This window comes from Oncorhynchus gorbuscha, linkage group LG25, assembly GCF_021184085.1.
Source record: "Oncorhynchus gorbuscha isolate QuinsamMale2020 ecotype Even-year linkage group LG25, OgorEven_v1.0, whole genome shotgun sequence".
NCBI classification, from domain to species: Eukaryota; Metazoa; Chordata; class Actinopteri; order Salmoniformes; family Salmonidae; genus Oncorhynchus; species Oncorhynchus gorbuscha.
This window is the reverse complement of record NC_060197.1, coordinates 19,052,436-19,068,914: the sequence shown is the minus strand read 5'-3', so window position 1 is coordinate 19,068,914 and position 16,479 is coordinate 19,052,436. Positions and strand designations below refer to the sequence as shown.

The window sequence follows — 16,479 nt, the reverse complement described above, 5'->3', positions numbered from 1 at the left end:
TATATATATATATACTGTAACTGTGAAAGAAAATACCAATACAAATAGTATATACCACATATACAGTGCCTTGCAAAAGTATTCGGCCCCCTTGAACTTTGTGACCTTTTGCCACATTTCAGGCTTCAAACATAAAGATATAAAACTGTATTTTTTTGTGAAGAATCAACAACAAGTGGGACACAATCATGAAGTGGAATGACATTTATTGGATATTTCAAACTTTTTTAACAAATCAAAAACTGAAAAATTGGGCATGCAAAATTATTCAGCCCCCTTAAGTTAATACTTTGCAGTGCCACCTTTTGCTGCGATTACAGCTGTAAGTCGCTTGGGGTATGTCTCTATCAGTTTTGCACATCGAGAGACTGACATTTTTTCCCATTCCTCCTTGCAAAACAGCTCGAGCTCAGTGAGGTTGGATGGAGAGCATTTCTGAACAGCAATTTTCAGTTCTTTCCACAGATTCTCGATTGGATTCAGGTCTGGACTTTGACTTGGCCATTCTAACACCTGGATATGTTTATTTTTGAACCATTCCATTGTAGATTTAGCTTTATGTTTTGGATCATTGTCTTGTTGGAAGACAAATCTCCGTCCCAGTCTCAGGTCTTTTGCAGACTCCATCAGGTTTTCTTCCAGAATGGTCCTGTATTTGGCTCCATCCATCTTCCCATCAATTTTAACCATCTTCCCTGTCCCTGCTGATGAAAAGCAGGCCCAAACCATGATGCTGCCACCACCATGTTTGACAGTGGGGATGGTGTGTTCAGGGTGATGAGCTGTGTTGCTTTTACGCCAAACATAATGTTTTGCATTGTTGCCAAAATGTTCAATTTTGGTATCATCTGACCAGAGCACCTTCTTCCACATGTTTGGTGTGTCTCCCAGGTGGCTTGTGGCAAACTTTAAATGACACTTTTTATGGATATCTTTAAGAAATGACTTTCTTCTTGCCACTCTTCCATAAAGGCCAGATTTGTGCAATATACGACTGATTGTTGTCCTATGGACAGAGTCTCCCACCTCAGCTGTAGATCTCTGCAGTTCATCCAGAGTGATCATGGGCCTCTTGGCTGCCTCTCTGATCAGTCTTCTCCTTGTATGAGCTGAAAGTTTAGAGGGACGGCCAGGTCTTGGTAGATTTGCAGTGGTCTGATACTCCTTCCATTTCAATATTATCGCTTGCACAGTGCTCCTTGGGATGTTTAAAGCTTGGGAAATCTTTTTGTATCCAAATCCGGCTTTAAACTTCTTCACAACAGTATCTCGGACCTGCCTGGTGTGTTTCCTTGTTCTTCATGATGCTCTATGCGCTTTTAACGGACCTCTGAGACTATCAGAGTGCAGGTGCATTTATACGGAGACTTGATTACACACAGGTGGATTGTATTTATCATCATTAGTCATTTAGGTCAACATTGGATCATTCAGAGGTCCTCACTGAACTTTTGGAGAGAGTTTGCTGCACTGAAAGTAAAGCGGCTGAATAATTTTGCATGCCCAATTTTTCAGTTTTTGAAAAATTCGTTCCACTTCATGATTGTGTCCCACTTGTTGTTGATTCTTCACAAAAAAATACAGTTTTATATCTTTATGTTTGATGCCTGAAATGTGGCAAAAGGTTGCAAAGTTCAAGGGGGCCAAATACTTTCGCAAGGCACTGTATATATGGTATTTTCTTTCACAGTTACAGTAAACAATGCTTGAGATACAGTACATTGCACATGTGGTTTTATACATTTGAAATACCATAGCAACAAGCTTTTTGAATGAGCTAGGAATGTATATGCCCATACGAAAATATAAAATACTTAAGTAATTACTTTTATAACAAAACATACTTTAGAAACAACAAAGTGCACAAAAAAACATGGCTAGTCTTCAAAACAAATAGAAAAATTATAATAGGACAGGCTAATATTAAACACTCACAGGGAGATCAATTAAATACAAAGCTTAGGTAGGCAGTTTACTGTAAAGTAGAGGGAAATTGCAGTGTCTCTACATTAGGTAAAGAAACGTTGCCACATTTGGTAGAATTTGTCAGAAGAATCCTGTAGTGTATATTTTATCTTTTCCAATTTAATAAAGTGTAAGACATCTTTAATCCACACAAAATGAGAGGGAGATTTCCACAGAAGTAAAATCAACCTTCTTGCCAACAAACTCACAAAGGCTACAAAGTCAGATATGTATTTTGGTAGTGTTATAGTATCAGGTATTATCCCAAATAATGATGTTATGGCCTTAGGAGCAAAAGGCACTTGTAATACTTGAGATATGGTATCAAAGATGGCAGACAAATAGTTATGTAGAGAAGAGCAGGACCAAAACACATGTATTAATGAAGCAGGAGCTTGCCAACACCTGTCCCAAACAGGATCAATGCACATTAAATATATTTGATTATATCATTATTTATAATTCTAATTCTAATTCATTTATAATGTTGTTTAGGATGTTGTGGAGGTGTGTGTGATGTTAATGTGTTTTAGATCTGTATGTGATTCTAGTAGTGATGTTTTAGATGTGTGTGTGATACTACTAAGGATGTTTTATAGACATGTTTGATGTTACTAATGATGTTTTAGAGCTGTACCATGTCAGTAATGGTGAAAGTATACCGTGCCGACCAATGCTGGTGTCTGTCTATCACCTCTGACCAAAAAACATTGGCCGGGATTTCATATTAATTTCCCTGTGGCAACCCACTGCTAATAATTGTTGGTGCGGTCTGCTTTCCCCTTAAAGATGTTTTGCACGGAGATGGTTAAGCAGGCAACACTCCTCTGCGCAGTGCATCATCAGTTTTTTCATTCAGAAGTGTCAAACTGATCTTTTCCCCTGTTCTTTATCTCTATTGTTGTGGAAATATTCAGTTTGAGGCTTTTGATGTTGCTTCCTGTCAGTATGACTTAACTTCCTGAGAGAGCTGCAAACCTACCACGGAAATTAAATGTGTGAGAGAGAGAAAGAGAGAGAGGGAAAGAGAGAGCAATGGAGAGAGAGAGAGAGAGAGAGAGAGAGAGAGAGAGAGAGAGAGAGAGAGAGAGAGAGAGAGAGAGGTGAGAGGTTAGATACTTGGCTTGCCTGCACTCAGATAAGAGGAAACTGAGATCTGCCAGCATCCACACATTACAGACATTACAGAAAGAGAGGTGTCAGCTGGTGTTCTGAGCTTGGTTAGGAGGCTGAAAGTTGACTCTATTGAGAGGATAGTGTTAGCAGTATAGTAGTGTGGAGTGGTCCACAGCCATGGAACAGGAAAAACTAGCCATGTACCACGGAGCCATCAGCAGAGAGGAGGGGGAGATGAGGCTGTGGACAGCAGGACGGGACGGCAGCTACCTGATACGCAACAGTGAGAGTCTAGCTGGGCTCTACTGCCTCTGTGTGCTGTGAGTATCTTACACACACAGTGGTGGAAAAAGTACTAAATTGTCACACTTGAGTAAAATAAAAGGCACCTTAATAGAAATTGACTCAACAAAAAGTAGTTACCCCATTAAAATAATACTTGAGTAAAAGTGTAAAAGTATTTGGTTTTAAATATAATTAAGTACAGTGGTGAGAAAAGTACTACTTGAGTACTTGAGTAAAAGTAAAAAGTAAAAATGCTATATTCCTTAATATTAAGCAAAACTGATTTTCTTGTTTTTTTTTTTCAAAAAATAAACAACTGCAATCCTCAAGGAATGAATTTAACATCAGAGTCCTAAACTGCGCACCTCCTAAACTTGCACCTTGATTCCCTGGTGCCGCCTAAACTTGGCGGCACCAGGGAATCAAGGTGCAAGTAATTTAGCAGTTTATTCCAACAATGGGGGGCACTAAAACTAAAGGAGGATTTACCTAAATTGGTCGAGACCAGAAGTTAACCAACCCTGCAAGCGGGTTTAGTAACTCATACTCTAATACTAGCAAGTTAGGTCAGTTGGAAGCTTGTGTAGTAGAGCTTTGTAACAAAAAAGGGAGTAATGAAGTGATCTATAGGACTTCAATGAGGACCAGCCAACCTTTTGATACAGGATGCAGCGGTGGAAAAAGTAGAGCTTTGTAACAAAAAGGGAGTAATGAAGTGATCTATAGGACTTCAATGAGGACCAGCCAACCTTTTGATACAAGATGCAGCGGTGGAAAAAGTACTAAATTTTCATACTTGAGTAAAGTTAAGATACCTTAATAGAAAATGACTCAAGTAAAAGTAAAAGTTACCCAGTAAAATACTATTTGAGTTAAAGTCAAAGTATCTGTTTGTAAATGTACTTAAGTACAGTGGAGGTAAAGTAGTAAAGTGTTTTACTTAAAAGTAAAAGTAAATGCTATATATCAAATTACTTATATTAAGCAAACCGACAGCATTTTGTACATTTAACACTCCAACACTCAAATATAATTTACAAACTCCTCCTGATCAGAAGCAGTAGGGATGACAACACCTCATATACAGTAAATGCGTGAATTGGACCATAATTATATCCTGCCTAAGCATTCTAAAATGTACAAATACTTTTTGGTGTCAGGGAAAATGTATGGGTCAGGGAAAATGTATGGAGTAAAAAGTAATTCTTTCAGAATATAGTTTGTAAAAGTAGTAAAAAATATAAATAGGACAATGCAGATACAGTGCCTTCGGAAAGTATTCATACCCCTTGACTTATTCCACATTTTGTTGTGTTAGTCTGAATTCAAAATGGATAAAACAAATAATTGTATCTCACTCATTTACACACAATACCCCATAATGACAAAGTGAAAACATGTGATTCCCACGAGGGACCAGTATGGAAATGTATGCACTCACTACTGTAGGTCGTTCTGGATAAGAGTGTCTGGTAAAAGTCTCTAAGAGCTTTCCACACCTTGATTGTGCAACATTTGCCCATTATTCTCTTCAAAAATGTTCAAGCTCTTTCAAGTTAGTTGTTGATCATTGCTAGACAACCATTTTCAGGTCTTGCTATAGATTTTCAAGCAGATGTAAGTCAAAACTGTAACTCAGCCTCTCAGGAAGATTCACAGTCTTCTTGGTAAACAACTCCAGTGTAGATTTGGCCTTGTGTTTTAGATTATGGTCCTGCTGAAAGGTGAATTCATCTCCCAGTGTCTGGTGGAAAGCAAACTGGAAGGCAGCTTCCATTCCGTTTTTTGTTTATCCTAAAAATCTCCTCAGTCCTTAACAATTACAAGCATACCTATAACATGATGCAGTCACCACTATGCATGAAAATATGGAGAGTGGTGCGCAGTAATGTCTTGTTTTTGATTTGCCTCAAACAAAATACTTTGTATTCAGGACAAAAAGTGAATTGCTTTGCCACATTTTTTTTGTGGTATTACTTTATTGCCTTGTTTGCAAATAGGATGCAGGTTTTGGAATATTTTTTATTCTGTACAGGCTTCATTCTTTTCACTCTGGCAAATAGGTTAGTATTGTGGATAGGGCTCTGGTGGTCACAACATTTTGTCAGTCGGTGATTGTCAAGCAAATAACTGTCGATCTCACGGTAATTGACCGTTAATTAACACTTTTAGCATCTCCTGACTTCCAAACAAGCCACTGATGCAGACCTTTGGAACATCTACATTTTAAAAAGTCTAATAAATCCATGTAATATAGCCTACACCTTCACAATACATCCATTATTTATTTTATACAGGTCTAAAGAAGCATGATATGAAGAACATGTAGTCTATTTCAGAAGAACAGAATAGCATACTCTGAGTTGTCCTTATGTTAGGTCCTGATTTAGCTATGTCAAATGGCTATGGGCTACACTAGTTCATTTAGCAGACAAGATTATCTTAGCATGACATGGCATTATTTTATACTATGAAGAATACAATTGAACAATGCTGAATAAAATAGAAAGGATATTTTCTCCAAATGATTTGAAGGAGTGTACACATGCTGTATTGAGTGGTTAACAAAGAAATGGGTACTCCTATATGCTTAATTTAGAGTTATTAATGTAACTTTAGTTGTTCTACAAATGTTGAGCTAATATGTTTTGATTTTTAATACATTGAAAGGCTGCATTGTTAAAACATTTTTTATTTCACCTTTATTTAACCAGGTAGGTTAGTTGAAAACAAGTTCTCATTTGCAACTGCGACCTAGCCAAGAGAAAGCATAGCAATTCGACACATAAAACAACATAGAGTTACACATGGAATAAACAAAACACAGTCAATAATATAGTAGAACAAAAGAAAACAAAAAGTTATATACAGTGAGTGCAAATGAGATAAGATAAGGGAGTTAAGGCAATAAATAGGTCATGGTGGCAAAGTAATTACAATATAGCAATTACACACTGGAATGGTAGATGTGCAGAAGATGAATGATGATTTGAAAAAAGTAGCTTGAAAGGCATGAGCTCTGCTTTGTTTTTTTGCACAGACTGTACACACGACATCAGTCGTTTAACTAGCATACTCTGGGGGGGAACAAAATGGCGCCGTAGAGAGAACACGGTGTTTCAGCGAGCTCTCGTGGCATTCGTAAATTTATATTCTTACATTAATCTCCTAGCTTGAAAAAGTGGTAGAATTGGCTAAATAAGTTACCATATAATGAGTCTTGACGACTATTTCGCAAAAATCTCCGACAACATGCCCAATAGAACTACTAAGAAGTCGACCAAAACCACCACCCCTGTGGATGTGCACGAGGAGCTAGCTAACGTTAGCGAAGCTAACACCATTGCGGACCCAGGCACAATGGACCTGATAATTCAAAAGATGACTGATAACATTACTAAAGTGATCGATGCTAAAATAAGAACGGTCTTGGAAGCAATAGCAAGCCATTCAGCCGAAATACAGAGCGTTGTGAAACGTGTTGTTGAGGCGGAAGGAAGAATTGCTGCAGTGGAAACTTCAACTACATCTATGGACGCTAAGATAAAAGCACTTGAGAAACAGGTGCGCGAAATGGCGGAGCACATTGACGACTTGGATAATCGAGGACGCAGATGCAATATTCGTGTTGTGGGACTCCCGGAAAATTCTGAAGGGACACGTTCAGTAAAATTCTTTGAGGAATGGATCCCTGGCTACCTACAAATGGACACTAAGGCTGGTCGTGTGAAGCTGGACAGAGCCCATCGCTCTCAAGCACCGATACCGGGCCCCAATCAGCGCCCACGGCCGGTGGTTATAAAGTTCCACAACTTCACCGACAAGCAGCGCGTCATGGATGCGGCTAGAAACATCGGTTCTGTTGGTAGTCAACATAAAAGTCCAAAGGTCTCATTCTTCAATGATTACTCCACAGCGGTTGTACGAAGACGCAAAGCGTTTGATGAGGCGAAGGCTCGACTCAGGAGAATGAAGATGGACTACGCACTGTTGTACCCGGCCACATTGAAGATTATGGTCAACGGATCACCTAAAAGCTCTACACACCTGAAGAGGCTGCTGCGTTTATTGACTCTCTCGGGTAAATAACTCTAAGCTGCGCCTCCACAGCATTGGATAACTTTGTTTATTTTTGGTTGAATCTGATCATGAAACAGTGGTGTGAGTCCTCACGTACTCCAGCTCAGTAATATTCATATCTTTATTATTTTTCTTGCTAAAGTAATAGCCACTATAGCTCAGGCTGAGATATGTGTGAATCCATATTGGTGCCCAGGCTTGGTTTTAGGTGGAATAGCCTCAATCTTCTTCTATTGATTTTATTTTCCATATATATAAAGGATGAGGCTATTGAGCGGCAATGCGGACTTAAGAGTCTACATTTGAGAGTGGAAATCCCCTGTATGTTAGCTAGTGGGAAAACCCCCTTTTGGATCTTTACATGTTTAATTTTTGGGTTCAGTATAGTTCGAGTTCAGGGTTCATATTTTTTGTTTATGCTCAGTGAGATGGAGGAGAGTTCAACACATGGAAAAAGGTACCACCCCACTTTTACAGTAGGATCCAGTCTGAATATTGAATGGTCAAGATGCAATGGCAGATAACAGACTGCGTGTATGCACGTGGAACATTAGAGGGAGCCATAACCCCATTAAGAGGAAGAAAGTATTGTCTTTTTTGAAAAAATAAAATATTGATATTGCCCTGTTACAGGAAACCCATTTGGATGATAAGGAGCACTTGAAATTACAGCAAGGAGGATTTGGTCAAGTGTTTTTCTCATCATTTACATCCAGAAGTAGAGGGGTAGCAATTCTGGTGAAAAAGAACTTACCACTTAAGGTCTTGAATTGTGTGAAAGATAAATTTGGTCGCTTTGTTATAATTAATGGTACTTTACAAGGGCAGAACATTTCCATAATGAATATTTACTTCCCCCTGCTCACCCCCTGATTTCCTCACTAAAGCATTTCTAGACTTTTCAGAATTAAACTCAGACACTGCAGTGGTTGGAGGAGATTTTAACTGCTTGTTGAACCCCTTATTGATAAGTCTCCCAGCGGTATAGCTTCACTCTCTCCTCAAGCAAAGTCACTTACAGCTATTTGTGATGATCTGGGGTATGCGGATGTCTGGAGAGCTTTCCATCCCTCCAACAGAGAGTTCACTTTTTTCTCTGCACCTCATGGATGTCAGACTAGAATAGACTATTTTTTTATGCCCAGGACGTCTTTGCAGTCTGTTTTATCTGCTAGGATAGGAAGCATAGTCATATCTGATCATGCTGAGGTGATCCTGGACATAAAACTCAACGGGGCATTCAATCGGTCAAGACATTGGAGGTTGAACACAACCATTCTTAAAGACCATACATTCACATCATATTTTATAACAGAGTTTAAAGCATTTTTCTCTATTAACTCTCAATCAACAGATAACCCCTCGCTCCTTTGGGAGACCTGTAAAGCGTATGCCAGGGGTCTGATTATGTCATACACAGCTACTAAGAGACGGAAAAAGCGGGAAAAGCAAAAAATGTTAGAGGGTGAATTAGGAACTAAAGAGAAGGACTACATTAAAACGCCCACTCCTGCCCTATTAAAGGAAATATCAGTCATTAGATCAACGTTAGACTCTCTCCTAACACAGGACGCTGAAAAGAAAATGAGATTTGTCAGGCAAAAGCTATATGAACATGGCGATAAGCCAGGAAAGTACTTGGCATACCTAGCTAAAAAGAGGGCTGACTTTCAGTCAATTGCTACTATTACTGATTCTGATGGTAATCATTTATATGAAAATAAATTGATAAGTGACTCTTTTAAGAAATTTTATACAAACCTTTATGCCTCAGAACTGCCAAAAGATGCACCCAAATTAATGGAGAACTTCTTTGGTAAGATTGAGCTCCCTACTATCTCCGAAGAACAGAGGTCCCTCCTCAATGCCCCTATTACCAAGGAAGAGATAATGTTCGCAATTAAGAATCTGCAAAATGGTAAGGCCCCAGGACCAGATGGGTTTTGTAGTGAGTTCTATAAAGAGTTCCATGGCCTGATCCTTGAGCCATTGCGTGATATGTTTAACCACTCATTTTCAAATGACCAACTCCCTCAAACGCTGAGAGAAGCCAACATTTCACTTATTCTCAAAAAGGGAAAATGTCCAGAGTCTTGTTCCTCGTACAGACCAATTTCCCTTCTGAATGTGGATAGAAAATTGCTTTCTAAAATTCTAGCCACAAGATTAGAGGACTCATTGCCACTAATTGTGAAAGGAGACCAAACTGGCTTCATTAGGGGCCGTAAGTCATGCAACAACGTCAGGCGGCTTCTTAATGTAATTCAAGCCTACCAACAAAGTGCTGTGGATGGTCTTGTGCTCTCCCTAGATGCTGAGAAGGCATTTGATCGTGTGGAGTGGTCTTACCTATTATTTGCTCTAAATAAATTTGGTCTGGGGGACAACTTTATAAAATGGGTGAAAGTTTTATATGATGATCCTCAGGCTGCTGTCCTTACTAATGGGCTACGGTCAAATAGCTTCCCTATACACAGAGGTACCAGACAGGGCTGTCCTTTATCCCCCCTCCTCTTTGCACTCGTTATGGAACCACTAGCCGAGGCCATCAGGGTAACGCCTGCTATACAGGGGCTGCTCATTGGTGATGTTCACCATACAATAAGCTTGTATGCTGATGATGTCCTGATATTCATCTCTAGTCCCGAGACTTCAATTACACCTCTTATTAATATTATTGAATTATTCAGCGGATTCTCAGGCTACAAGATTAACCTTACTAAGTCAGAGGCTATGCCACTTGGTAGCCTGCATTCTGTACCTAATACTTCTCCCCCCTACCCTTTTAAATGGTCTCCCTCAGGTTTCAGGTATCTGGGTATATTTGTAACTCCTAAATTCCAGCTAATGTACAAAGCCAATTTTGTTCCTTTGTTTGATACAATAAGACAGGATCTGGAGCGCTGGAACTCCCTCCCCATTTCTTGGTTGGGTAGAATATCCCTCTTGAAAATGAACGTTTTACCCAGACTACTTTACCCAATCCAAATGATCCCAGTATTACTCTCCAATAAGGTAATAAAGGATGTAAATGGATGGCTAAGTTCCTTTATATGGAGTAAGCGCAAGCCAAGACTTAAGATGGCAATATTGCAGCTGCCAAGTTCTATGGGCGGCTTGGACCTGCCCAATATCAAGTTCTATCAATGGTGTGCCCACCTTTGTTATATTTCTGACTGGATCACAAATGATGACTCCTCTATTTGGTTAGACATTGAGACTTCTCTTTCAAAATACCCCTTACAGGATCTTTTATTTTTCAGAAGTTTCAAGTCTGTAGAAGAACACTGCAATAATCCAGTTACACTTAACACACTCAAAGTATGGAGGTCAGTTCAACGCTTCCTGGGAAGGTCCAAACTAACCTCTGCTCTTACCCCAATTCTTAACAACCCAGATTTCAGCCCAGGATTGCTGGATGCTGGCTTTAACTTATGGCTTAATAAGGGCATACGCAGGCTAAACGACTTATTTGCTGATAAGATTTTGTTGTCATTTGAGCAGATGGTTGAGAAATATCGACTCCCAAAGCAGGACTTTTTCCGCTTCCTACAAGTAAGACATTATATTCTGGAGAGCACCATCTTAATTGGTAACCCTGATGTGTCTGTCATTGAAAGAATGCTTTTTTTCCCACAAAGGAAGATGTCTGTAAGTCTGTTTTATGATACTTTAAGGTCCTTTTCTGCTGTCAACACACAGAGGGTGAAACAAGTGTGGGAGAAAGAATTGTCTGTTACTATTGACGAAGAGATGTGGGAGGACATTTGGAGATATGCAAAAACAATATCTATATGTAACCGTACTAGAGCAATACAATTAAGAATAATACACAGATTGCATATATCCCCAAATCGCAGACATGCTTTTAGCCCCACTTCCTCTTCCCCTCAGTGTCTCAAATGCAAAACTGATACAGGCACCCTAACACATTGTTTATGGTCATGTACCAAAATACAAAGATACTGGTCTGGTGTCCTGCAAGAAATTGAAAAGATCCTAGGGGTTGATCTAGAATTGGACCCAGTTTCTTTACTGTTGGGTCTCCCTAGTAGGCATGTTACTTCTGTCTGTAAAAGGAGGCTTTACAACATCCTTACCTTCGCAGCGAGGAAAAACATCCTTTTACAGTGGATTAGTGATAAGGTTCCTTCTATTAAAGACTGGCATAAGATACTATTTGAATGGGTGCCTCTGGAATATCTGACATGTACATTGCATTCTAAAACAGACCAGTTCTACAAAGTATGGGAACCTTATCTAAATTATCTAGAACCTGAGGTATCAACCATTATGCTGCAAGGTTTCTCTTAGAATGGCGGGGATCTATGTATTTCAGAACTACACTGTACGTTCCATGTGTGGAACCTAACCTCTTGGTTTAAACTGAGCTTTTTTGTTTAAATTTCTGTTTGTAAGTTTGTTTAAAATGTATGTATTGAGAGACGCAATGATGGTGATGGGGTGAGAGAGGCACAGAGCGGGAAGAGAAATGGTGTACGTATGTATAGGTGGGTGCGTGCGTGCGTGTATGTATGCATAGGTGTGTGTATATGCATGGGTATATGTATGTATGTATGTATGTATGTATGTATGTATGTATGTATGTATGTATGTATGTATGTATGTATGTATGTATGTATGTATGTATGTATGTATGTATGTATGTATGTATGTATGTATGTATGTATGTATGTATGTATGTATGTATGTATGTATGTATGTATGTATGTATGTGTATGTATGTGCATGCATGCATGTATGTATGTATGTATGTATGTATGTATGTATGTATGTATGTATGTATGTATGTATGTATGTATGTATGCATGCATGCATGCATGTATGTATGTATGTATGTATGTATGTATGTATGTATGTATGTATGTATGTATGTATGTATGTATGTATGTATGTATGTATGTATGTATGTATGTATGTATGTATGTATGTATGTATGTATGTATGTATGTATGTATGTATGTATGTATGTATGTATGTATGTATGTATGTATGTATGTATGTATGTATGCATGTATGCATGCATGCATGCATGCATGCATGCATGCATGTATGTATGTATGTATGTATGTATGTATGTATGTATGTATGCATGCATGCATGCATGCATGCATGTATGTATGTATGTATGTATGTATGTATGTATGTATGTATGTATGTATGTATGTATGTATGTATGTATGTATGTATGTATGTATGTATGTATGTATGTATGTATGTATGTATGTATGTATGTATGTATGTATGTATGTATGTATGTATGTGCACGTAAATATGGGTAAGTGGGGGCTGTTTTACTTTTTGTTCTGTGTGCTTTGTCTCTGTATCTCTTAATATGGGTGAAAATTGTGAAATTTCAATAAAAATACTGTTACAAAAAAAAACTAGCATACTCTGAGATAATGCCTAGAATTTCACAGTGGCATCCCCTTTGTGTGGCAATAATGTACCCTAAAAATAATCCAGGACTTTTGCGGCAAGAGGCCATTAGGCACGTCATGTAATTGTGTATATTTCACGTGCTACAAGTGAAGACAAACACATCGGGGACACAACTGCACCTGTCCTTATGCAATTCCAAGATGCATATTAAAGATATTGGAAGAACTGTCCACATTTACTTTTCGTCAGCCAACAATATTAGTAGGCCTAATGAACAGCAAGATCACTAACCTATGTCAATCTACTGTCCCCCATAGTACAAAAGTCGGACCTATTCTATTCTGTGGAAGAAATTAATATTTCAAACATAGTCTGGGACAGTTGTGGGATACAAAAGATCCCAAATTAATACAACCACTATCATCAATTTTTTTTTAACGCAATGTGGCTGACGCAACAGATCAGAACATTTAGCTTAAAATTTTGATAAACTATTAGGCTATTTCTTCACATTATAAGCGCAGCAATGTGCATATGGTGGTAGGCTATAAGCGCAAATGTTCCATTAGCGGAAAACACCATTATCAAAGGTGACAGCAAATACAATTATGCATGTAATGCTTTTATTATAAAGGTGCATTTCTATGTTGACAATTATCTTCCCCAAACTTGAAATTCACACGCTGCTTAGGCTCTACACCCCTTGTAAAGCAGATTAATGTGCCTAATTTTATTTGGCTACTTTAATTGTGATACAAACCTTATTAAAACATATAGGCCTATGGGGTAGGCTACATGAGGTGTGAGACTATGATTTGAAAAAGTTGCAAAAATGTGGCTATTTTAGTTGTGATTACAAACCTTATTAAAACATATAGGCCTATGGGGTAGGCTACATGAGGTATGAGACTATGATTCGAAAAAGTTGCAAAAAAAAGGCATTGTTTCTTATGCTGGGCATCATTCACAAGTGATAATATATCATTCATAGGCTAGTATTGTCCACCATCCGACTATTCTTGATTTAATCTTGTCTTTACATATACTAAATAATATATGTGTGAAATTAGTTTTGATTTAGAATAGACCATTATCATGCACCTGTATCAGAACACTATGTGCTTAAATAGTGAATGGAGGACGCTTTTCCCTGTGGTTTATTTTCATGCCAGCCATGTAGGCTATACTCCTGTTGAAAATATATGCAATGTGCTTAATATTAGGAAAGTTGAGAAATATATAGAGTAGGCTTAGCCAATAGAAAGCTGATCCTCCTATTTTTTGTGGAGGCCATCACTCTTGTTTTCTTGCGCAATTGCATAGCCTATTGAAATGTTGCAAAACATGGTGTTTGATTTTATTTTTGAATACATTTGCATTGCTGTCAGAGTTATTAGAGGGACAATAGAGTGCTGAGTACCAGGCAGTTAGTAAGTTTGGTAGGCTACTAATGACGATCAACAGCTTCAGAGCTTAGAGAAGCTTAATTACCATGACTAAACTGTCACGTGGAATTTGACTGCCTTTCATGACTCGTGACTGCCAGTGTGGCGGTAATATGGTTACCGCAACAGCCCTAATTGTGGAGTAACAACAATGTTGTTGATCCATCCTCCGTTTTCTCCTATCACAGCCATTAAACTCTGTAACTGTGTTAAAGTCACCTTTGGCCTCATGGTGAAATCCCTGAGCGGCTTCCTTCCTCTCCGGCAACTGAGTTAGGAAGGATGCTTGTATCTGTGTAGTGTCTGGGTGTATTGATATACCATCCAAAGTTTAATGAATAACTTTGCCATGCTCAAAGGGATATTCAATGGCTGTTTTTTATTTCTACCCATCTACCAATAGGTGCACTTGGAAAACATTGGAAAACCTGCCTGGTCTTTATGGTTGAATTTGAAATTCACTGCTCGACTGAGGGACATTACATATCATTGTATGTGTGGGGGTACAGAGATTAGCTAATCATTCAAAAATCATGTTAAACACTAGTATTGCACACAGAGGGAATCAATGCAACTTTATGTGACTTGTTAAGGGCATTTTAATTTAAGCTTGCCATAACAAAGGGGTTGAATACTTATTGACTGAAGACATTTCAGCTTTTCATTTTAAATTCATTTGTAAAAGCATAATTCCACTTTGATGTTGTGGGGTGTTGTATGTAGGCCAGTGACAAAATCTCAATTTAATATATTTTAAATTCAGGCTGTGACACAACAAAATGTGGAAAAAGTAAATGGGTGTGATTACTTTCGGGAAGGCTCTGTACCCCAAAAATCTACTTAACTACTATTTTTACTTAAAGTACTTTACACACACACACACACACACACACACACACACACACACACACACACACACACACACACACACACACACACACACACACACACACACACACACACACACACACACACACACACACACACACACACACACACACACACACACACACACACACACACACACACACACACACACACACACACACATAGTAATACTGATTGTCTGCTATGTGCATGGTCAAACTTACTGTGTGGGTGTGTGTGCAGGTATAAAGGCTATGTATACACATATAGGCTGTCCCTGGATGGTGGAGGCTCCTGGACAGCAGAGGTAAGACACCAGACCTCCTGTCTCTCTCTTTTTCGCTCTTTTTCACCCTCTCTATCTTTCTCAAGCTCTCACCACCACACTAACTGATGTTATTCCTGATTCATCCTGTCTCTTTATCTCCCCATCTCCCTTTCTCTCCCCCTCTTTCTTCCTCACCCTCTCTGTATCTCTCTTCTAGACTACTCCCGGTGTGGAGAAACGATACTTTCGGAAAATGAAGAACTTGATAACAGCTTTCCAGAAACCAGGCCAAGGCATTGCTACATCTCTCCTCTACCCCGTAACCATGCAGAGTCACACGCACCCTGTCACCACAGAGAATCATACACAGCCTGGCAACATGAAAGCACACCCTAGCAGCCCGCCACCAACTCACACAACTGAGAATCATTACCAACAGTAGACAACAGCTTAGAGACAAAGGGAGACAGACTACGCTAGAGACAGACATTCTTGATGTGGGCCTGTATTCTTATGTTGTCATTGTGCCAGTCATTAATTTGAAAATAGCATTTGGTTTCAGTATCAAAACTTCAATGTGATCCTTTAAATCTCTTTACATCTGTGGTATCGATGTTCTATATTGGTGTTTAAAATGTATTTGTAAGACAGTATTGTTGCTATATTCGATTACAACTCAACTACATAGTTTCATGTCAGCCGATAAATAGTATGCTTTATTTTTAAAGTAAAATCATTTCTAACTGACAAATGAAAATGTGTTACCAATGCTAATAAATAAATGCCATTGGTTAATATGTACGTTTCTGTAAAGTTTATCTATCTCACACATGCATGGCACCTCATCATGGACAATCCCTAACCCTAACCTCATCAGGGACCACATCATCTCCAGTAAAGACTAAGGCCTTAATTAATTCAGATCAAGCTTTAATAACCCGCATTGACCGACATCCACATTGTGCATGTTTTTGGCGGTATGAGCTGTCAAATAGTCTTGTGCTGTCAGATGGTCTTGTGTGTCCCCACCAGGTTAGGAATTCAACGGGT

At 38.8% G+C, this 16,479-nt stretch overlaps 1 protein-coding gene across 1 annotated transcript; it reads left to right on the top strand.

Moving 5' to 3' along the window:
* The first annotated feature begins 3,094 nt into the window (after positions 1-3,094).
* Positions 3,095-16,226, top strand: sh2d1ab (SH2 domain containing 1A duplicate b). Its single transcript, XM_046329189.1, has 3 exons — positions 3,095-3,401; positions 15,405-15,468; positions 15,647-16,226. The coding sequence occupies exons 1-3, from the start codon at positions 3,259-3,261 to the stop codon at positions 15,869-15,871; spliced, it is 432 nt and encodes a 143-aa protein (XP_046185145.1). The 5' UTR covers positions 3,095-3,258; the 3' UTR covers positions 15,872-16,226.
* Positions 16,227-16,479: the final 253 nt, after the last annotated feature.